Consider the following 23,037-nt stretch of genomic DNA (forward strand, 5'->3'; position numbering starts at 1 on the left):
CATGAGCCACGGATGCCAGGCTCTGGAACCATTTTGGGTCCTTGGCAAATACAGATTGGACCATGGGATGAATATTTGGCTTGATGCCGTGCGCACCTCACAGTCAGTCTACCAAGGTTAGTTGAGTGATTCTATGGTCCAGGCCCGGTGCTAGTTGTTTTCTATGCTCCATTTCCCTGGTTTCCTCACATCTCTGTAAAGGAAGTAACAGTGTTACTCCCATTTTCCAGATAAAGAAAGAAAGAAAGGAGGGCAAAGAGATGTTGGGGCCCAAAGCAGAGCTATTCGTGTCCATTCGCACCCCCTGCCTCTCTCTTTTCTCAACTAAGGACAGGGAAGCCCAGAGAGGGCATGTCACTTGCCCAAGGTCAGCCAGGAGGTGGCTGAGGCCCTGGGTTTCCGTAGCGCGCACCCCTCCCCGCGCCCAGGCCCCTCCAATCCGCAGCTCTGCGTGCACGGGGGCGCGCGCATCCCCTCGCTGGCTGCCGTCTGTCCATCATCGGGTCTGTCTGGGTGACTCCCCAGCCTCGGGCGCTGCGCAGAGAGGCAGGGGCGTTCTTCCCTGCGCCCGCCGGCGCCCCACGCCCGCAGCCGCGGGACGGCAGCGCGTGCGCCCGCGCCCACCCCAGCCGGCGCGCGGGAGGCCGGGCGCACGGAGCCCTCGCGCCCGGCTCGCAGGCTGCTCTCGCGTCCGCTCCGGCTCCGGCTCGCGCCAGCACCGCCCTCCAGGATGAAGAAGCTGCAGGGCGCTCACCTCCGCAAGGTAGGCGCGAGGGCGGGGCGCGGAGGCCGCGCGGGGCTGCCCCCACCGAGGCCCGCCAGTGCCTGGCGGGGACCGGGCGCGGGGCTCCGGGAGGCCAAATGGAGCTAGGTTACAGGGAGGGGCGGGGTCGTGGTCTTCCCTACTCGCCTCGCCACCCGGGGGTGGGATGTGTCGGGAGCTGGGGAGCCGGGGTTCACCGGGCCCAGCCCTGCGAACAGGTGTCCGCGGCCTCGATCAATCGTTGGGGGTCCACCCGCCTCTCCTCTCCCCTCCTTGCCTGCTTCCCCCAGGGGCTGACTGCGGAGTGGGACTGTTGGAAGCTGAGCACCAGCCTCCAGTCGGACTCCTATTGGGGAGGAGAGGGGGATATGGACACCAAGGACCCTCACCTGCGTCCCCTCAGGACCTCCTTTCCCTGGCGGCCTGTCCTTCCCTGTGAGCCCCCAGGCCGAATCCCCCCAGCTCTCCCTTTGCAAGGCTGACAGCAGGTAGAGAGAGAAACTGGATTCTCAATCTCAGCCTCTCCCCTCCTTGTGCCAGTGAGACTGCGCCTGCCAGACAAGTTGCTGTGGAGAGAAGAGAGAGTATTAGGGGAAGTTTTCTGGCTTTTGATTTAAAAGAACCTACCTTAGCCAAGGAACGCCCGATGACTGTTTTTGCACCAGGCCCCTTAGGCTGGTGACTTTGGGCTAGTTCATTCCCTAACCATCCCCAGTGTGGACATACCAAAGCCCCTCCCCCACTGGGGTTGGGAGCAGGAATGCTAGGGATGTGGATGGAAGGGGCAGGTGGGTGTGAGGAGACTTTGAAAGGGCCTCTCCCTCCACCCCCCCCCCACAAACACATAAACACACACACAAGCTCTCTGTTTTCAAGGCATGGAACCACTGGGGGTAAGTTAGTCTTTTTTACTGGCTGGCATTAGTGACTTCTTGGGGCCATTCGTGTGTCCTCTTGGATCCTGTCTCTATTTTTTCCACTGGTCTCTTCCCTTTTACTCCCTCCCCAAGAGAGCCCCTGCCCCTCTCTGACAGAGATCACACATTATATAAATAGTGTTAGGAAACTCTTGCTGGGTGCTAGCTGGGAGCTTAGCTGGCCTTATCTCATTTAGTCTCCAGTGACTCCGAGGCCTTAGATCCTACCATCACATTTTATAGATAGGGCAACTGAGGCACAGAGGACCAAGGCTCTCTAAGGCTCTCTGTTTCACTGGAGGTGAGCTAGAAAACTAGACATCCCAAAGGATATGGAGCCCTAATCTTGCTCTGCCCTTAACTTGCTGTTTGACCTTGGGCTCATGCTTTTTTCCCTGAAACTGTTTTCTTGTCTATAATGATGAAGTTGAATTCCAGATTCCTATTGTCTTTCTGTCGTGAAGAAGGTGCAAGAGCCGTGGCTTGGCCAATCCTGCCTCTCCCAGTCCCTGGGGGTGGGGGGGCGTCTCCATCTATTGCTCAGGTGTATGTTCCTGAATGCTCCTAGAGTGTGGGGGGAGGGGAGTTGGGAACAAGGACTCCCACTCAAGTGGAAATGTGAAGTACTCAGATAGCTTGAACCCTACCCAATAATTTGATTGCTGTTATCTGTCGCCCAAAAAGCCCCATCTTCACTGTGTCAGCCTCCTGAGATTTACTCCATGATGGAGTAGGGTGGAGCTCCAGATAGGTGTCTGATTGGCTCAGCTTTGGAGGACCCCATTCCCTTTACTCTGGGGCCCAAGCAAGCTTTCCTCTGATTGGGGGAGGAGGGGGACAAGCTGGCAGCATCCTGCTCTTAGAACTCTTGTCGTCATGGAAACAGAGCTGAGGACCGCTTTGTGAGCGTGGAAAGGGCAGCTTCTTTGGAGGGATCAGAAGAACCTCATTACCAGGACCTCCTGCCAGCTGTCCTGAACGAGGCCGGAGGGTCTTCAGATGACAGGCCTGCCTTGACATGGGTGTCAGAGCCAGTGTCAGCTGCCACATCCCTCCTAGCACTGGCCTCGGAGTCAGAGGTTCCGGAAGGCTGATGCTCTGCCACCTTAGGGAAAGAGAGGGTCCAGGTAAATGTGGAGCTGCTGCCACCCCTACACAAGTAAGGCCCAGACCACAGCAAACAACCACCAGTCTAGTTCATGTGTGTCTCGACCTTTGGGCCTAGTGACTCTAAAAGCAGGTTTTGTTGTCACAGTCATCTATAATCATGTCACCACTGCCCACAGATAAGATCACCACTGTGGTCACTGAGAGTGAATGCATCATGGTTGTCCAATACTGCCACCTGATCCCAACTCTGCTGGGATCACCCCAACTCAGCAGATACCTCCAATCCTGTGACACTTGCACCAGCCCTTCTCTTCTGCCTGTGGAGAGAGCTCAGGGAAAAGTCTCTACCACTAAGCTACACCAGTCCCACTCTCCCCACCTTGATCCCAGCACTGCTGTGACTGTCTAGAGCCACAGTTCCCCAAGGATGTACATCCTAGCATGCTGGCTCCTTGAGACCCATATCTTATGTAGAATTGAGACTACTGCATTCTAACCCTGTGTGGATAGTCACTGTGAATATGGGTTCATGAAAGGATCTGACAAGTTTGTTAGCAAAGCAGCATATGTGTGTGTATGTGTGTGTGCGTGCACACATGCATGCATGCGCACACATATACACATACACACATATGCTGGTATTGGGGCTTGAACTCGGGGCCTGGGCTCTGTCCCTTGGCTCTTGCTCAAGGCTGGCACTTTATCGCTTTAGTCACAGCTCACTTCCAGCCTTATATTGCTTAATTGAAGATTAAAAAAAAAAAGTCTCACAGACTTTCATGTCCAGACTAGCTTCAAGCCTCAATCCTCAGATCTCAGCCTCCCAAGTAGGTAGGATTACAGGCATGAGCCACTGATTCCCAGCAAAATGTTTTCACTGGTGTTAACCCAGTTTTTCCAAAGCTTCTTTGACTTAAGCATCCTTTTCCCACAGAATACCCATGAACACCTTAAAGGATGTTTCAATAACATTATTGAAAACTATGATCCGTATAATGCCCTTATTGTCCGGATAGGGAAACTGAGGCGTAAAAGATTTCTAAAGTTATGCAGTGTATTAGCACAGACCTTGAACTGGAATAGCCATCCTCTGACTCCCAAGCCAAGTGGTGTGGTTTTCCTACTGGCATTTCTTCACAGGAGTGGGAGAGGTCCCTTCTCCTTTCTGAAGACCTTGGAGAATACTAACTGACCTTCACATTTCCACTCTTCTCTGCCTTAGGGTATGAATTTCAGAGGCAGTCAGGCAGAGTGTGGCTGCCCCTTTAGCCTGACCCATTCCTGGGTCACTTGCTGGAACTGTCCCTGAATTTTAGGTGGTCCTCCTCATGTTGCTGGGCTTCCTTCCACGTGCCAAGCTTGGGAAACCATGCACATGTCAACTGGTATCTCTTTAGTCTAGGATCCCATGTGGCTGGACCTGGGCCTCCATCCTCTAGCCCCTGCTAGAAGGGCAAATGCCCAGTGGAGCTTTCCACCCACTCACAGAAGGGGACATTCATTAAGAACAGCTGGCCTCCATTCCCTTCTACATTTATCTTTCTTCTAGTGACAGCAAGATTAGGGCTTTCTGAAACAGATCAGGGCCTAAGAATGTTTTTCCTGCTCATGAAGCAGAATCTATGGTCATCAACAGGACCCCTTGAGTCACAGGGCATAAGTCTAAGCCTTCCTCCCCTTGGGGAGTTGGGGTTCTGTCAACTTCTTTGCTTCCTATGCTAAGAGTACTGGGCTTCTCCCCACCCTACACCCCCATAACCTGTTTTCTTGAACACCTTCCAGTTTGGCCATCTGCCCTTTGGACATGTTCTACACTGTGTCTTTCTTACAATTAAGTGCCCAGAATGGAGAAAAAAACTCCAGCTCAGTGGCTGAAGATAGCCATTATCATGTCTTGGTGAGTTCCCCCAGGAGCTAACCAGCTCTTTGAGCCTCAGATTTCCTCATGCTTAGCATGGAGCTTTGATAAGTATTTAGCTCATAGAGTTGAGAATGAAATCGTGCAATGTGAATAAAATATTTAATGCAGTGAGCCATTACTGATCATCATCAAAATATAGCCAGCCATTCTTGGTTTAGCCCTGTGAGCTCAGATGAGACTAGGAAGTGTTGTCAGTGCTAGAGCACCCTGCTGCTCCATAAGATCCGGGCCACATGAGCCTGACTGGGAGCACTTAACTATCTGAACCCTCAAAGCCTCTCCATTCATCCCTGTCCAAGTTCATATTCTTGGCTAGAAGCCCCAGTTCCAGCTTGGCTTCCTCCTCCTCTTCCTTTCTAACTTTGGTTTCTGTCTGTCTGTGTCTGCCTGTCTGTCTGTCTTTTATGCTAGTACTAGGGCTTGAACTCAGGGCCAGGGCACTGTCCCTTAGCTTTTTCATTTCAGACTAGTGTTCTACCACTTGCGCCACAACTCCACTTTCAGCATTTTGATAGGTAACTAAAGGTAAAAGTCTCACAGACTATCCAGCACAGCCTGGCTTTGAGCTATGATCCTCATATCTCAGCCTCATGAGTAGCTAGGATTATTTGTGGGAGCCACCAGTACTTGGCTCATTTTGGTCTCTTTTACTGGCAGCCTGTCACCCCAGACCTGCTGATGACCCCCAGTGACCAGGGTGATGTGGATCTGGATGTGGACTTTGCTGCAGACCGGGGGAACTGGACGGGCAAGCTGGACTTCCTGCTCTCCTGCATCGGCTATTGTGTGGGCCTGGGGAACGTGTGGCGGTTCCCTTACCGAGCCTACACCAACGGAGGAGGTGTGGGCCTGAGGTCCTGAGAGGTGTCTGGGGTGGTGGGCCAAGGCCCTGGGGTGGAATGAGCCTTTGGGTAGCCTCAGCCATTTGACCTTGGGCTGTGAGGAGGGAACTTCCTCTGCCTTGTCCTTTTCTATTACCCAGGCCCCTTCTTCCTCCTCTTATCCCCAGGACTGATGTCTACATGGGTTTCTCCCTGAAGCTCCATACTCCCTGGGCTGCACGAGGTGGGCAGAAGAAGCTGCCTGTGCTTGGAGATAAAGGGTTCTATCTGCCTGTCAATAATCACCATGCTTCTAATATTCTCCCATCCTCTCCTCCAGAGCTGTGCTCCATCAATCATTCCCTCTCTTGGATCTGCAGTATTTCCTTCTCCCCTACTTTTCATTCAGATTGCATACGTGAGATTGCTCCCATCTTACAAAAACTTCCTATTATCCCAGCTTCTCCATCAAGTTGCTGTTCCGAGATCCATTCACAATAGCTAGGGTTGAATGCTTTCCACCTACAGGCCTGCGGCTTAGTGCCTGCCTCATTAAACTGGATGACAGCTCTCCCAGATAGACACCAGACAAATGCTGAAGCAGCCCGGGTCTGAGGGGGCCAAGTTCTCTGTCCAAAGTCATAGGGGATGGAGCTGGTATTCCACGGCATACTGCTTTCTCATGGGCTCCCTGGACTTCTAATTGTCTATTAAATATGTTCCAAGATGGGTATTAATCAAGTGAGAGAAATCCAGATAAAACCAGACAAAACAAAACAAATACATTTGTAAGACAAGGGATGGGAGATTGAGACTCTGGGGACTCCCCATATCCATGGCTGCCCCTCTTCTCTCCTCCTAACTTCTTTACCCTTTCCAGGGTTCTAAGCCCACTTGTTTCTGAGACACGCAATCTTCCTCATGGATGCCTCTGCTGTGACTTTGTCAGGATTTCAGAGAAATTACTGAGAATGTCTCTGGTTGGCCTGGTTTGGGGGACATAGAGGAGTGCAGGAGAAAGGGGCAGGGGATTAGCTAGGATGAATGAAGCCCCTCCACAGCCCATGGTGGGCAGTTCTCTGAAGGAGGTGTCTTCCTTACAGGAAGAAAAGGGAAAAGGATATAGGGTCCCCCAAACCACAGGAGGGAGCCAGGAAAGAGACATACAGGGAGCCCAGGCTCTGAAAGCATTGATTTTTGTATTGAGAACTTTGCTCTCTCCAATAGAAAATGCTTTCTTCCTCTCCTTCATTCACTCTCTCCTTCATCCACTCACTCCCTCATTTACTCACTCACTCAAAAAGCATCTCTTCTTTGAATCCAGCTCTGTGCTGGGCACCAGGGCTAGTTAGCTATCGAGTAAATCCCTGCCAGCCCTCTCAGTCCTCAGTGACCTGCAGGTTCACGGTTCCATCTCCTGGCGAGTAATGGCTGTAGGGGGAAGTGGGCCAGAGCTTGGCTTTGGAGGGAAGCTAACCCACCCGAGTTCCTCTCAACCTTCTCTCCTCCTTGCAGGCGCCTTCCTTGTACCCTACTTCCTCATGCTGGCCATCTGCGGCATCCCCCTCTTCTTCCTTGAGCTCTCCTTGGGCCAGTTTTCCAGCCTGGGGCCGCTGGCTGTCTGGAAAATCAGCCCCCTCTTCAAAGGTGAGGCCTCATCACCCCCCACCACCCCTGCTCCAGGCAGAGAAGAAAGTGGAAGCCTAGAGACATGGTGGTTCTCCCCCAACCAGGTGCCGGCGCAGCCATGCTGCTCATTGTAGGCCTGGTGGCCATCTACTACAACATGATCATCGCCTACGTCCTCTTCTACCTCTTCGCCTCCCTCACCAGCGACCTGCCCTGGGAGCACTGTGGTAACTGGTGGAACACAGAGCGCTGCCTGGAGCACAGGGGCCCCAAGGGTGGCAATGGCACACTGCCCCTCAACTTCACCAGTACTGTCAGCCCCAGCGAGGAGTATTGGAGGTCAGACAGCTGGGCCTGCGTGGCCCGTGGGGCCCGGTGGGCAGGGAGAGGGTAGGGAGACACTGGCATCCCCAAGGAGCTAGGAGCACTCTGAAGGGAGTCTAGGTGTCAGTGTTGGGGAGAACTCTGAGTTCTAATCTCAGCTTCTCACCTCACCAGATGTGTGATCATGAATAATTTATTTGACTTCTCTTGCTTTGTCTTTAAAACAGGGACACAGGGACTCGCTATTTCAGCAAGTTGTTGTTGGGAAGATTATGGGAAAGGATAGGTACCAATTGTGCAGTCCAGTGTGTGATAGCAAGTGCTCAATAAATGCCAGCAACAATAATGATGCTGAAAAGAAAGCAGTAGCCGAGCGCCAGTGGCTCATGCCTGCCATCCTAGCTACTCAAGAGGCTGAGATCTGAGAATCACTGTTCAAAGCCAGCCTGGCCAGGAAATTCTGTGACACACTTATCTCCAATCAATCTCCGGAAAATTGGAAGTAGAGCTGTGGCTCAAAATAGTAGAGCACTAGCCTTGAGCAAAAACTCAGGGACAGTATCCAGTCCCTGAGTTCAAGCCCCACGATTTCGGATGTTGGGGGAGGGGGTGGAATGTGGCAATAGTGACATTTTAGAGTCAATTTCCTCCTCTAACAATATTTGTGTGTGGAGGCGGGGAGGCAGGGGAGGGAATAGTGCTCTGGCTTTTTGTGTTAATTAGAGATAAGAGTCTGTTCAGGTTGGCTTCAAGCTGGGATTCTCATTTTGGCCTCCTGAGTAGCTAGGATTACAGGCATGAGCTTGTAATCCCTCTCCCCCTCCCTCCCTCCCACGTCCCTCCCTCTTTCCCCCCTCCTTCTTTCCCTCCCTTCCTCCATCCTTCCCTCCCTCCCTTCCTTCCTGAGTCTCACTATGTAGCCCAGAAGGGCATAGAAGCCTTGACTTCCTGAGTCTAAGATTACAGTTGTACACCACACTTGATTCATCCATTCTTTGGTTTTTAATTAGCATACAGTAGTTTTACAAGGGGGAGTTCATTGTGACATTTTCACACATGTACAGATATATTTCAATCAATATCAACTCCCAGTCACTCTCCTTTACTCCCTCCCTTCTTAAAACAATCCCATCAGGTTTCATTGTTCTATTTTCCTACATGCAAACTACTTTGACCATATTCATCCTCATTTACCCCTCCTTGTTAGCATCCACTCCCCCAACACTATTTTAATTTCTTGGCATTCATATTTTTAATGCGTATTAAACTTGCACCTGCTAGGCATCAGTGGCTCATGCCTGTAATCCTAGTTACTCAAGAGGCTAAAATCTGAGGATTGTGGTTTTAAGCCAGTCCTGGCAGAAAAGTCTGTGAGGCGCTCATTTCTAATTAACCAGTAAAAATCTGGAAGTGGAGCTGTGGCTCAAGTGGTACAGTCTAGCTTTGAGCTCAAAAGCTCAAGGGCAGCACATAGGCCCTGTATTCAATCCCCAGGACTGGCACTGGTGCACAGGTGTGGGTGCACGCACACACACATGTACATACATACAAGCAAATAATAAAAATAAAAATATATTTCACCATGGCATTTCAGATATGCACATAATTGTATTTTACTCAGAGAACATTCTTTTCTTTTTAATTTTTAATTGTTATTATAAAGCTGATGTACAGAGGGGTTGCAGTTTTATAAATAATTTAAAGAGTACATTTCTTTTTAGACACTGATGCCCCTTCCCTAATTCTCTCCCAGTTTTCTCCTCTCATCCCCTTGTAAAGTTGTATAATTCATTTTCAACATAGTATCCAGTGAGCACCATTATTGCATTTGTTCACTCTTTGTGAACAATTCTGTGCCTCCCCTTCTACTCCCAAAGATAGAAAAACACTGAATGCTTTATCTTTCCTTCCCCCCCATATTGATCATCAGAGACACAGATGACACACACATTCTCTCTCTCTCTCTCTCTCTCTCTCTCTCACACACACACACACACACACACCACACACACACACACATACACATACACACACACACACACACACACACACACACACACACACACACTAATGATCTTGGGTTAGTCTAGGAGAGATGAGACTAAAGAATTGTTGTCAGATTTACACCCAGTGTCCTTGACACAGCCATCACTCCAGTGCCAGGAACATCGGGAGCCTTGGGAATGGCAGGAGGACATGGAGGTTCATCAGCCATTCTCGGTGCCCCACTGTTCCAGTGGGAAAACAAGGCCCAGAGTCTTGCTCTATAGGGGCAGTGTGAACACTAGGTACTCTCAACTCCCAACCCTGTTCTGGAACATTCTAGAATAGTCTAGGAACCACTGTAGGAACCACTGGCTGGCCAGAGAACAGATCACATATTCCCTTCCTTCCCCTGCAAAGGGCTGTTCTGTGGGATTTCTCCCAAAAGGGCCTGTCTTGAGCTGTCCTTGCTTCAAGTCTGCAGGGACTGTGTAGTTCATAACTGTATTCGTTTCAAAGCCATCCAGAAGATGGCCTGGCCTACTGAAGAGTGTCTGACTCTCGTGAGCATGGGCTTGGGTGCAAAGCACAAAGCCAAAGAACTCATTGCAAACCGGCCACTGGTGGCTCACAATTGTAATCCTAGCTACTCAGGAAGCTGAGATCTGAGAATCATGGTTAAAAGTCAGCCTGGGCAGGAAAGTCCGTGAGACTCTTCTTTCCAATAAACCACTAGAAAACCGGAAGTAGCACTGTGACTCAAGTGGTAAAGCACTGGCCTTGAGCTGATGAGTGCAGGGACAGTGCCCAGGCCCAGAGTTCAAGCCCCATGACCAACCAAAAACAAACAAACAAACAAAAACCCTCACTGCAGATGCTAGGGGTCACTGTGGCAACACCACAGCTCCCGGTGGGCAGGGAATAGATGGCACTTCCAAGAGCTCTGGCCAGGAGGGTGTTTATAGAAGGTTGGGGACTCTACAAGGAAGAGGAAAATAGGGAGAGCCGTTATCACTTAATACCAATGGTGGAGGCAGGGGTGAGGAATGGGGACCTTGGAAAAGGGGTTATCTTGAAGAAACTAGGACTCATAAGAGCAGGCTAATGGCTAAACTTCTGATAGTGTCAACATGCATGTGTGTACATGTATGTGCACATGTCCGTGTGTGTATGTACACGTGTGTATATGTTCATGCATGCAGACATCCAGACCCCTCATTCCCCCTGCAGTTTGATTGGCCAGCATGGAAGCACAGAAGTTGGGGAGGTAGGTGAGGGCTAGTAGAGGACTCGGCGGCCAACTCCAGGACTCACAGCCTGTCAGAGAAGGAAAGGATCATATTGAATACAGCCAGTGAGGCCTGGGAGGCTGGACATGGCTTTGTCCCAGGACTCTGGAGCATGGCGGGTGACTAGAGGGCACTGGGACCTCTGTCTCCCACAGCCGCTACGTCCTGCACATCCAGGGCAGCCAAGGCATCGGCAGGCCTGGGGAGATCCGCTGGAACCTCTGCCTCTGCCTGTTGCTGGCCTGGGTCATCGTGTTCCTCTGCATCCTCAAGGGAGTGAAGTCCTCGGGCAAGGTGAGGCCTGGGAAGTCCAGAGGCCTGAGGCCTGGCTGGGAAGAGGCTCTGTTCAGAGTGACAGCATGCTCTGCTTGGCTGGGCCTGAGTCATGTGGCCACCCATGCAGCTGGGCCTGGAGTGAATGCAGGGAGCATTTGTGTACTGTTATCTGGAGGAAGCGGACTAGATGTGAGAGAGACAAAGCCACTGGTGACCCCTGGAGATGACAAGGAGGTGGGCAGGTCAATGGGGCTATTCCAGGACGTGTTGATGTTTCACTCAGCCATTTATAAATCAGAACTTGACCTTGCTGGGGGAGTGGTGGTGTCCTCGAGGAACACAAACTATTAAAAGACCAAAATGACAGGGTGGAAAGTATTTAGAAAGGGGGGGGGAGTGGTCAAGGTCATGACTGAGGCAGTAAGGATGTTGAGACTCTGTTGGTTTGGAGGCGGGCAACCAGGTTAGAGGAGGTTGAATGTCTGGCAGCCATGGGGAGTGGTGTGCAGGGGAGGCTTTTGTCAGCCATGCTGGTGGCCTGCATCACCAGGGCAGTGGAGACGGATCTGGGATGCCTTAGGAAACTGAGCACCAGCACTTTGCTAGTTAGGTGGGTGGTAATCAGGACGGAGGGAAGAAGATCATCCTGAATGGCAGCTGGCTCCTGGCTCGGGCCACTTAAAGGCCAGGGAGGCGCGTCTGTAAGCAGGAGTGGGGTGTTTTACGCCCCATTTCTTGTCTCTCAGGTGGTGTATTTCACAGCCACATTCCCCTACCTCATTCTGCTCATGCTGCTGGTTCGCGGGGTGACTCTTCCAGGGGCCTGGAAGGGCATCCAGTTCTATCTCACCCCCCAGTTCCACCACCTGCTGTCTTCCAAGGTAACGTCTCTCATGGTGCTAGGGCTTGGAGGGTGGGGTTAGGTCTAGTTCAAGGAGTGGGAAGAGGTGGCAGGAAGCTCCCAGCAGTAGACACTGTCCCAGGCCTGGGCCTGGGTCCTTGTCATTTATTATTCTCTCTGTGTGTGTGTGTGTGTGTGTGTGTGTGTGTGTGTGTGTGTGTGTGTGTGTGTGTGTGTGTGTGTGTGCACATGCGCATGTTGCGCACACTGCTACTGGGGTTTAAACTCAGAGACTTGGGCTCTTGATGGGCTTTTTCACTCTTAAGGCTGATGTTCTACCCTTTGAGCCACAGCCCACTTCCAGCATTTTTATGGTTAATTGGAGATATGGATCTCAGCCTCCTGAATAGCTAGGAGTATAGCCAGACACCTGGCTAGGAACTTTTTGTTGTTATTTTCTTTCTCTCTCCCTCCCTCTCTCCCTCCCTCCCTCCCTTCCTCCCTTCCTTCTTCCCTCCCTTCCTTCTTCTCTTCCTTCCCTCCTTCTTTCCTTCCTTCCTTCCTTCCTTCTTTCCTTCCTTCCTTCCTTCCTTCCTTCCTTCCTTCCTTCCTTCCTTCCTTCCTTCTTTCCTTTCTTTTTTGCTTCTTTCTGTTTCATTCTCTCTCTTCCTTTCTTCCTCTCTCTCTCTCTCTCCTTTCCCCCCCTTCTCTTTTATTTATTGTTTGCTGGTTGTGGGACCTGAACTCTGAGCCTGGACACTGTCCCTCAGCTCTTCAGCTCAAGGCTAGTGCTCTACCACCTGAGCCACAGTGCCACTTCTGGCTTTTTCTGCTTATAAGGTGCTGAGGAATTGAACCCAGGCCTCATGCGTGGGAGGCAAGCACTCTACCACTGAGCCCTCTCATCTTTTTTTTAGGGCTCAAACTCAGGGCTTCATACTCTTGCTTGGCTTTTTTGCCAAGTACTCTACTATTTGAGCCATACCTTTATTTATTTGTTTGTTTTTTGTTTATTATTAATCTTAAATATCCTATGAAGTAGACACAATTCCTCCCATTTTGTAAACAATGAAACTGAAGTTCACAAGGGCTAATGACAAGCTTAAGATCCCACAGCTAGGGAACGACAGGACTGGGATTCCCTTCCTATCTGTCCAACTTCAAATCCAAGAACAGCAGTTGTGCATAAAAATGAGAGCAGTGTGGCCCTGACAGCTGTCATTTGTCATTAGTCATTTATTGACCAGTGACTCTGATCTTCTCTGGCATATGTTGTAACAGTTGACCCTTACCATCTCTCCCTGTGAGGCAGACACTACTCAGCTCCCATCGTCACAGAGGAGGGACCTGCGGTCCAGAGATGTGGCTTGCTCCAGCCATAGAGCTAGAAAGTGATGAAGATGGGGCCCAGCCCAAGTTCCCTTGATTCCAGGCAGGAAGTAGAGGGGTCCCATTGGCTTATTATCTATTAGAAACTTGACATTAGGTGCTACTTCCGTTAGGACTGGATCAAGCTTAGAGCTGCTAGATACTAAGTGGGAAAGATACTCAGAGAGGGAGGGGCTTGCTCGTGAGCTTGCAGTGTGAGTGCTGGGCAGGGTTTGCTCCTGGCTGGAGCTTATGAACATGGCTCTTCCCACATGGTACCCAGACCTGTCACCTAGCCTAGCCCCACCTTCTTGCATCTCCCTGGCCCTCTGTGCTCTTTCTCCCTCTTTCCCTGGTACAGGTATGGATCGAAGCGGCCCTGCAGATCTTCTATTCCCTAGGTGTGGGCTTCGGGGGTCTCCTCACCTTTGCCTCCTACAACACATTTCACCAGAACATATACAGGTCAGTGTCCACATTGCCCAGAACCTGTACCAAGTCCATGAAGACAGTGGCTGGAGAGGAAGGCCTCATGGGTGGTGAATGTGGCTGGCTCACGCTGCTCTGTGTGCCTGGATTCTCCTGGCAGAGACACCTTCATTGTCACTCTGGGCAACGCCATCACCAGTATCCTGGCTGGCTTCGCCATCTTCTCCGTGCTGGGCTACATGTCTCAGGAGCTGGGTGTGCCTGTCGATCAAGTAGCCAAAGCAGGTGGGCAGCAGGTGGGGGGGGAAGGGGTATCAGGCACAGTGGGGGCTGGGCCAGGAGCATACACGTGGACCAATAAGATGTGGATGGCTGGGTCCTCTGTGTGTGTGTGTGTGTGTGTGTGTGTGTGTGTGTGTGTACACACATGCATGTGCATGTGAATGGACATGTCTTGATTGCTGAGTGTCCTCGTGCAAAGGAATAAGTGTGGAGTGTGTGTGTGTGTGTGTGTGTGTACACACATGCATGTGCATGTGAATGGACATGTCTTGATTGCTGAGTGTCCTCGTGCAAAGGAATAAGTGTGGAGGGTGTGTGAGAGTACACTCTGCATCTGGAGGTAAGCTTCTGTCTTACTTTTCATGCCTTGTTTGTCCAAAGGAGTCACATCCTGGTTGAGATGTCTCTGAGCAATTGAATCAAGGGTTACAGTGATCTTGTGAATCATTGTGTCTTGTGCCAATGGATGTGTGTAAGTATGTGTGCAAATGATTGTGTACAGACATTTTGATGAGGTTTTATAGTCATATCCTGTTTATTCATGAGCCCATTGTTAAGTCATTCAATCTGCCAACTTACATTTCTTTTACCCATTCCTCTAGTGTGTCAACTTATGTTTCTTTTTTGTGCCAGTACTAGGGCTTGAACTCAGGGTGTGGATGCTGTCCCTTAGCATTTTCACTCAAGATGGTGCTCTACCACTTGAGCCACAGCTTTATTCTAGCTTTTTTGTAGTTAATTAAAAAGTCTCACAGATTTTCCTGCCCAGGCTGGCTTTGAACTGGGATCCTCAGATCTCAGCCTCCTGAGTAGCTAGGCATGAGCCTACGCATCAGCCACTGATAGCCAGTAGCTCGTATTTATTGAGCACCTACAATATGCTAGCCTACTTCCTGGGAGCTAAGAATGTGTCAAAAGAGTATGCTTAGTAGATGTCTCTGGGTTTGGCTAAATGAGTGTGCCCAAATAAGTGCAAGTGGCCATGTGCATTTGAGTGTGTCTATGGGGCCTGCTGCATGCCCCAAGCTGCTGACCCTGGGTGCCCTTGGCCCAGGCCCTGGCCTGGCCTTTGTCGTCTACCCGCAGGCAATGACCATGCTGCCTCTGTCACCTTTCTGGTCCTTCCTCTTCTTCTTCATGCTCCTGACTCTTGGCTTGGACAGCCAGGTAAGTCTTGTCAGCTGGAGTGGGTGGAAGTGGACCGTCACGTTGGGGTAGCACAGAGCTCTGACCCCTACATGCTTCCCTCCTCACAGTTCGCCTTTCTGGAGACAATTGTGACAGCAGTGACAGATGAATTCCCCTACTACCTGCGGCCCAAGAAGGCAGTGTTCTCGGGTCTCATCTGTGTGGCCATGTACCTGATGGGGCTGATTCTCACCACTGATGTGAGTGTCTCACGGGATACCAGGCTGGGTGGACAGGGCCATTGCTCATTGCAGCTTCTCTAACAGGCAGATCTATCACTGAACCACCTGTGTCTTCCTCTGGGTGAGGAGCCTGTTCCACCCCAAGTCCTGCCTCCCAAAGGAGACAGTTTGATCTTTTTCATGGTCAAATCCTAGCTTTGAAAGGTTAATGTGGCAAGCCACTGGTGACTCACCCTTGTTATCTAGCTACTCAGCAGGCTGAGATCTGAGAATCATAGTTCAAAGCCACCCTGGGCAGGAAAGTCCACGAGACAGTTAACCACCAATTAACCACCCCAAAGCCCAAAGTAGAGGTGTGGCACAAGTGGTAGAGTGCCAGCCTTGAGTGAAAAAGCTAAGGGACAGTGCCCAGGCTCAGTTCAAGCAAGCCCCAGTACCAGCACAAAAGAGAGAAGGGCGGGGGAAGAAAAGAAGGTGAATTTGAAAGACCTGGATTCATACTTTACTCCTGCCCTTGCGGAGTGGCCCCAGACAGAGAGCTTCCCTTCCTGAACCTGTCTTTCCTCATCAGCAAATGGGGGTCCCAGCAGGGCAGGCTGTGGATAGATGGAGACAAGACTGCCCAGGTAGACAGTTTCCCACTGTCCCCATCTCTCCCTCCTGCCAGCCTGGCTGCTTCCTGCTCAGCAAGGCTGGGCAGCTTAGGCCTGTGCCTTGTGTTCCAGGGGGGCATGTACTGGCTGGTTCTCCTGGATGACTACAGTGCTAGCTTCGGCCTCATGGTAGTGGTGATTACCACGTGTCTCGCTGTCACCCGGGTGTATGGTGAGAAGTTCTCTGGAGTGGGAGAGTAGGGTCTGCTTGGAACTCCTGTGCCTGGGTGCCTGGCCTAAGAACCAGGGCTCTGGGTGGGGTCAGCTGAGTTGGGAGAGGGGCTGCTGAGAGGTGGGGCTTGCAGGTGGGGCCATTTGTCCTCCTCTTCCCTGTGCAGGCATCCAGAGGTTCTGCAGAGACATCCACATGATGCTAGGCTTCAAGCCGGGCCTCTACTTCAGGGCCTGCTGGCTGTTCCTGTCTCCAGCCACTCTCCTGGTAACCAGAGGGGGAGGGAGGATTGCTGGCCGGGGTCTCCAGGCTAAGAGTCCATTTCCTCTGTTGGGTTACGCTAGCCCAGAGTGGTGGTTCCTCCATCAGGGTGGTGAGGTGGACATGGGGTTCCTAGCCCACACTGCCCCTGTGGCAGGCCTTTCCCTACCCATGGCTGACAGAGTCAGAGGGGCTTTCCTAGGCCTCAGGACTGGACCTTGATGCTAGGCTGTCCCAGTCCTAGAGCAGGATGGTTCCAGGACAGGCCATCTTGGGAATTATTGTGTTGCAGAGCTGGGTTGCCAAAGGCCTCGGTCATTGATGAGCTTGTAGCTGAGCTAGCTCAGGCCTTGCAAAGTTTCCAGAGATGGACCATATTAGGTTCTGGGATAGCCTGGGACACATTCTGGGCTAGGTACTCGCAGGCCATCAGGCAGCTCAGACACAGGCTCTCCCACCCACAACATGTGATGCTGGAGTCCCCGCTCCGCAGGCCCTGCTGGTGTACAGCATCGTCAAGTACCAGCCCTCCGAGTATGGCAGCTACCGCTTCCCTGCCTGGGCTGAGCTGCTGGGCATCCTGATGGGTCTGCTGTCCTGCCTCATGATCCCAGCGGGCATGCTGCTGGCTGTGCTGCGAGAGGAGGGCTCGCTCTGGGAGGTGAGTCTGCCCGCCCTGCCCACCTCCAGCTGGAACTGGAGGAGGAAACACCTGCCCCACATCTTCTCCAGGAAAGGAAGGAAGGAAGGAAGGAAGGAAGGAAGGAAGGAAGGAAGGAAGGAAGGAAGGAAGGAAGGAAGGAAGGGAAAGAGAGAAAGAGAAAGAGAGATAAAGAGAAAGAGAGAGAAAGAGAAAGAAAGAGAGAAAGGGGGAGGGAGGGAGGAAGGAAGGAAGGCAGAAAGAAAGAAAGAGAGAAAGAGAGAGAAAGAAAAAGAAAGAGAGAAAGAGAAAGAAAGAGAGAAAGGGGAGGGAGGGAGGAAGGAAGGAAGGAAAGAAGGAAGGAAAGGAAGAAAGGAAGGAAGGAAGGAAGGAAGGAGAGAGAGAAAGAGAAAGTGCCCAGGAACCCTTCTGTGTGTCTCCCAGGTGCCTGAGGTAGGATATCAGGGTGAGCAGGTCCAAGCCATTTGACCCAGCAGTCACGAACCTCAAAAGATGGGAGTGGTGTCACTTTGGGGACCAGTATCCATGCTGTGTGACCCACAGCAAGCTTCTATTCCTCTCTGAGCCTCAGGGCACCCTCTGTATACTGAGCCTTCCCTTCAGCGGTGGTTGTGCACCCCTCTGGTGCCAGAAGCTATCATCAGGAATGGAATGTAAAGACCCTGATGTGGCCAACACGCCCATCAGAGGACACTGGATCCAGCTGGACCTGGCTCGTGAGAGCCATTTGTTCAGTAGTCAGGAAGGCTGTGGGCTGGCTGTTGTTGAAATTGGCAATGGTAGGAGTAGTCACTGAAACTGGCCACAGAGCACATGTCTTATATGCCCTTCTGTACTGCCTTTCTCCCCTCTGTGCCTCTACCCACAGAAAGGCTCAGTGCCCTACCGCTATGGAAATCTCCACAGGGTAGCTGGGGTCCAGCCATGGCTCTGCCTCCAGCTGCTGTGTGACTTTGGGTAAAGGCCTTTCCTTCTCTGAACCTCAGGATCTCACCCACACGGATGAGGGCACATACCTCCCTTGGGAACCAGCTGGCTCAGGGGAGAAAACAGAAGCCCCTCAAGCCTTGTCAGGAGCCTCTGGGGCCATGGGCTCAGTCTTTTAGCTCTCCTGTCATTCTGCTTCAGAAGGCCCAGGCAGGGAGGGGTGGCCTGCGGGAGCCCCAGCCAGGGCAGGCAGCACTGTGGAAAACCACTGCCTTCGGAGGCCCAGGTTCTAGTGCTGACCCACTGGGTCCGGAGCCTGGTTTTGCCATTTGTCAGCCACATGAATGACTCTTGGTTTTCTCCATTTTTATTTTTATTTGTTTTTGTTTTTGTTGTTGTTGTTTTGGTGTGCTGGTAATGGGGCATGAACTCAGGGTCTTAAGCTCTCAATTAGCTTTTGCATCAAGGCTGATGCTCTACCACTTGAGCCACACCTTTGCTTTAGGCTTTTTGCTTGTTAATAGGAGATAAGAGTCTCAAAGAATTTTCTGCCCAGGCTGGTTTCAATTTGCGATCCTCAGATCTCAGTCTCCTGAGTAGCTAGAATTACAGACAGGAGCCACCAGCTCCTGGCCCATCTTTAAAATAAGGAGAGTGAATCCCACATACAGGACTACTGTGAGGAGAAATGGAACTTAGCAATGTAGTTGCCATTAGGGAGAAGAAAGAGCATTTGAAAACTTCACAGTAAGGTCAGAGCTGGGCACCTGTGGCACATCTGTAATCCTACCTACTCAGGAGGCTGAGGTCTGAGGATTACAGTTCAAAGTCAGCCTTGAACAGTCCATGAAACTCTTATCTCCAATTAACCACCAGAAAACCAGAAGTGGCACTGTGGCTCAAAGTGGTAGAGCACTCGCTTTGAGCAAAAGAGCTCAGGGACAGTGCCCAATTCCTGAGTTCAAGGCCCACAGCTGATCAAAATAATACTACTACTACTAATAATAGCAATAATATCAGAGATTGCTCAGGTTCACCAAGTCCACCACTTGCCACATACATGACCTTGTCTAACTTCAATAATCTTCAGTGAACTTTTATATCATATCTGTGAGATGGGAGGGACTTACTTCTCATCTGGATACTGTAAAGATTAGATGAGCCCCTATGTAGCACAGAGCTAGCACATGCTGAGTGCTCTGATCTAGACCAAGGGTTCCCCCAGAGGGAGATTTTTCCCTCAAGGATGCATTTAGCAATGTCCACAGATATGATTTGTTATCATGGAGAGGATGCAGGTAGAGGCTAAATATCTCTCAGTGGGCCTTTTGTTTGTTTTTGCCAGTCCTGGGGCTTGAACTCAGGGTCTGGGCACTGTCCCTGAGCTTCTTTTAGCACAAGTCTAGCATTGTACCACTTGAGCCACAGTGCCCCTTCTGGCCTTTTCTATTTATATGGTACTGAGGAGTTGAACCCAGGGCTTCATGCAGGCTAGGCAAGGACTCTACCACTAAGCCACATTTCCAGCCCTCAGTGTTTGTTATGACAAACAATAAACAGATAGTGGTGGTAAGTTATGTACTTAGAAAGCACACAGAAAGCGGGGGGCGGGGGGAGTGATGGAGGGATGGCATTTTGGCCAGGGCAGTCAGATAGATCTGGCAAAATGGACATAGCAAGCCATATAGAGGTCCTTATGGTGGGGGGGGAATGGGTGGAAAGGCCCCAGGCAGGAAGGGCTGTCCTGTTGCAGCAAGGAGGCTGGTATCAGTGGCGCAGAGTGAATAGTACATGAGTGGCTGGGGCTGAGGTCAAGGAGGTAGAGTGGAGACACGTCACAGAGGCCACGGTAAACACTGGAGAAAAGCCATGGGTATGTTTCTGAGCAGTAGGGTTCCCAGCTCTTAATACATGCAAATGCTGTGAAGATGGAGTCATGCCCAGCCAACACCAAGGTCATTACCCTTACCTCCCTTGGCATCTGCAGTCAGTGGGCTTCACACCCTGGCAAGCACCTCCCTGTCTCAGGGATGTAAAACGGTTCTCCCGGAGGCCCAGGGACAGGTCGGAGAAAGCCACAGCTCTGGAACGCACAAGCTTAGTCATCCGCTTAATCAGCTCTCTCCCTGGAAACTGGGGCTTGGAGGGGGGAAAGGGCAGCGGCAGAGATCAGACTGGTGTTTGGGAAGGCCAGGGGCAAGCTTGCCCCAGTGCTCCCAGTTCACGGCTCTTTCCTGAGAGTCCCCAGCTCTCTTGAACGTAATATTCAAAGGAAAAGGCATGGAGACCCTTGTCCTGACACCGGAGTCTCTCTGGAAGTAGTAGAGCCTCCTTCACCTGCTTTCCCCTGGATTGCTGCAAGAACTCAGCCAGGTGATGCCAGCAGCTCCTTGCTGACCATGAGAAGCACTCACCAGCCTCTGTCCTGCTCTTCTGCAGCGGCTCCAGCAGGCCAGCCGGCCAGCCATAGACTGGGGCCCATCGCTGGAAGAGAACCGGACCGGCATGTACGTGGCCACGCTGGCCGGGAGCCAGTCCCCAAAGCCGCTGATGGTGCACATGCGCAAGTATGGGGGCATCACCAGCTTCGAGAACACAGCCATCGAGGTGGACCGAGAGATCGCCGAGGAGGAGGAGTCCATGATGTGAGGCAGAAAGGTGGACAGGTGGCCCTGCCAGGGTCCACAAGGGGTGGCCAAGCCTGCTGAGATTCTGAGAGACTGTGGAAGGCTGCCACAGTGATGCTTCTGGAACTCCTGTCTGGTCCCTTACACACACACACACACACACACACACACACATACACCACACCACCACCACTGCCACCACCACTGAGATACGCTTCAACCTTCCCTTTGCAGTTACACATGTTGAAGTTGGGGAAGGGGGGGCGCAGAGAGAATCTGACCCCCATCAGCTCCCCTTCCTTTGGGGCATCAATCACACATGGTCATGTCTCTTCATGGTTCAGACCCCCTTCTCTGCTCAGAAGCTGTCTTCACACTCTGTCATAAGACCTGAACCTGGGGTTCAAGGAAGTAAGAGGCTCTGAGGGGTTTCTAAGGCTCTGGGTCAAGGGTGGGTCAATTAAGTAGGGAGAAAGATCCCTGGGAGGGGGAGGGTTGGGGAGAGAAGAGGTAGGGACTAGGAACCTGGAAAAAGAGATTCACAGAGAAAGGGAAGCCTCTGGGCCACATCTGCAAATGGGGTCAAGAAGAGGCTGACCTTCTAGGGCAAAGACCAGAACACTGGGAGCTGTTGACATTAACAGGCGATAAGAGGGTTCAAGAAGGGATGAAATAGCAAGGAATAGAAGGAGTCAGGAAGGCAGGGTGTACTGACAATGGCTTTGGGTCTGTGCAGCATAGACTGGGTAGGGTAGAGCTGGGAGGTCTGTAGGGGGTGGGCAAGAGTTGCTAGTGGTCTGATTCAGAGCACTGGGGTGGGACTAAGGAAGAAAGGGGAGAGAAGGGCCACACCTTCACTGGAGGGCCCTGTGATGTGGGGTGGCAGGAGGCCCCAGCACACTATGGAGGTGGGAATGAGGGCTTGTAAGCATGGGCCCAGGATCCCTCTCCTTCTTCCTCCCCAGTCTTTGCAGCCCTTGCTGCTTCCTCCAGCCCTGAGAGATGCTGGGAAGTGGGCCTTGGCTATATCGGTGACAAGGGCAGCCAGGAAATTCAGAGACAATACACACTGGGTCGTCTGGTCCTGAGGCTGCTCACCTTGTTCCAGGGTGCAAGTCCCAGGACCCAGCGTGAGAATAAAGGCAGAGGGCAGCCCCGGGTGCCGTGAGTCACCGAGAGGTGGCGGGTGCAGGCATGTACAGCCTGGTCCCTTACACACAGTGTTCCCCAGTGACACAGGATCACCTCAGTAGCTACGGCCAGCCTCCAGGCCCTGTCTCCCTCCAGGTCTCCCCTGCCCATCTGTGTTCTGCTGGTTGATCGTTAATAAACCTCAAATAAGGTCATCCTCCTGTCTCTTTAGTGCTGAGGTAGGCTGCTCACGGCTCTCTCTCCAGCTCCCACCAAACAAAAGAGGAGACCAAGGCTCAGTGCACACCTCCTCCAGCCTCATGCTTGCTCTTCCACGTCTCTATGACCATGGGGGAAGGGAAGCAGAGGAAGGGAGATAAACTGTGCCCTTAAACACCTTTCATTCCCCATGACAAATTTGGACTCCCTGTGGTCCACAGACTTGCCTGAAGCGGGGGAAGGTGGCAGGTGAGTACTGGGCAGCATTGTCCCTTCTCTGCCAGTAGCCTTCTTGCCATCATCAGCTCCTTGGTGGCCTTGCCTGCAAATGAGGGCTGCAGTGGAAGGCTGAGCCAGCTCAGCTAAAAGAGCCTTTCAGAAGCAGGTCCAGGTGTTTTGCAAGGCTTTGATTTGGGCATGGAAAGGAAGGTGATTACTATCAGGTATTAATAAGAAAGGACCACCCCATCCCACCCCACCCCTTTAGGGCTCCAGATGGGGGAAGAGATGATTTACTAATTTGAAGAGTGGCCTTCCCTTGCAAGTAGGGCTGCTGGCCCCTGGGAAGAGGTGTGCTAGGCCACCCTTGGCCATGGCCCTAGAAACATTTCTCAGGCCTTAGCTGCAGCCAGGTGTCCTGGGAATAGGAACAGAGGATCCTGTAATTTAGGCTTCCTTTCCTTCCAAGATGGGGGATCTAGGAGGCTAGGGATCCTACAGCTTAATGCCTCCATCTCAGCTGCCTTGTCCCTGCACATCCCCCTCAACCCCGTCCATCCCAAGCCTCCCCTCCTCAGTGCCCTACAGTTCTTGACCTACCCTTCCTGGCCCAGCCCTCAGTCTGTTCTGCTTTTTCTATTTCCACTGCATCCAGATAGCCCTTCCTACTGGGCCACATTTCTCCCTCTGCTGTCTTTCCACAACTGTCCCTGGCTCTATCCACTACTGATTTTTAGGTCTCTCTACTTAACAAACACCAGCCAGTTCCTGGCCATGGTGGAAGGTGACCAGGGGCCAGAGAGGCCCAGCTGCAGGGTCTGTGACAGGGTAGCAGGCAACTCAA

General features: G+C 51.9%; 1 protein-coding gene across 1 annotated transcript; it reads left to right on the forward strand.

Moving 5' to 3' along the window:
- The first annotated feature begins 680 nt into the window (after positions 1 to 680).
- Slc6a7 (solute carrier family 6 member 7) lies at positions 681 to 21,970 on the forward strand. Its single transcript, XM_070036394.1, has 14 exons — positions 681 to 763; positions 5,369 to 5,552; positions 7,048 to 7,179; positions 7,266 to 7,500; positions 10,913 to 11,051; positions 11,780 to 11,914; positions 13,604 to 13,707; positions 13,832 to 13,956; positions 15,008 to 15,120; positions 15,210 to 15,341; positions 16,049 to 16,148; positions 16,315 to 16,415; positions 16,903 to 17,070; positions 20,437 to 21,970. Exons 1-14 carry the CDS (start codon positions 731 to 733, stop codon positions 20,644 to 20,646), a joined length of 1,911 nt encoding a protein of 636 aa, XP_069892495.1. The 5' UTR covers positions 681 to 730; the 3' UTR covers positions 20,647 to 21,970.
- The last annotated feature ends 1,067 nt before the right edge of the window (positions 21,971 to 23,037 follow it).

The sequence above is a fragment of the Dipodomys merriami genome, unplaced genomic scaffold (assembly GCF_024711535.1).
Source record: "Dipodomys merriami isolate MVZ:Mamm:240054 unplaced genomic scaffold, mDipMer1.0.p SCAF_27, whole genome shotgun sequence".
Taxonomy (NCBI): Eukaryota; Metazoa; Chordata; class Mammalia; order Rodentia; family Heteromyidae; genus Dipodomys; species Dipodomys merriami.

Coding starts and splice junctions, on each gene's coding strand:
- Slc6a7 (XM_070036394.1), top strand. CDS start 731: ATGAAGAAGCTGCAGGGCGCTCACCTCCGCAAG. Junction 7,180..7,265: donor AATCAGCCCCCTCTTCAAAG/GTGAGGCCTCAT, acceptor TCCCCCAACCAG/GTGCCGGCGCAGCCATGCTG. Junction 15,121..15,209: donor CTCTTGGCTTGGACAGCCAG/GTAAGTCTTGTC, acceptor CCCTCCTCACAG/TTCGCCTTTCTGGAGACAAT.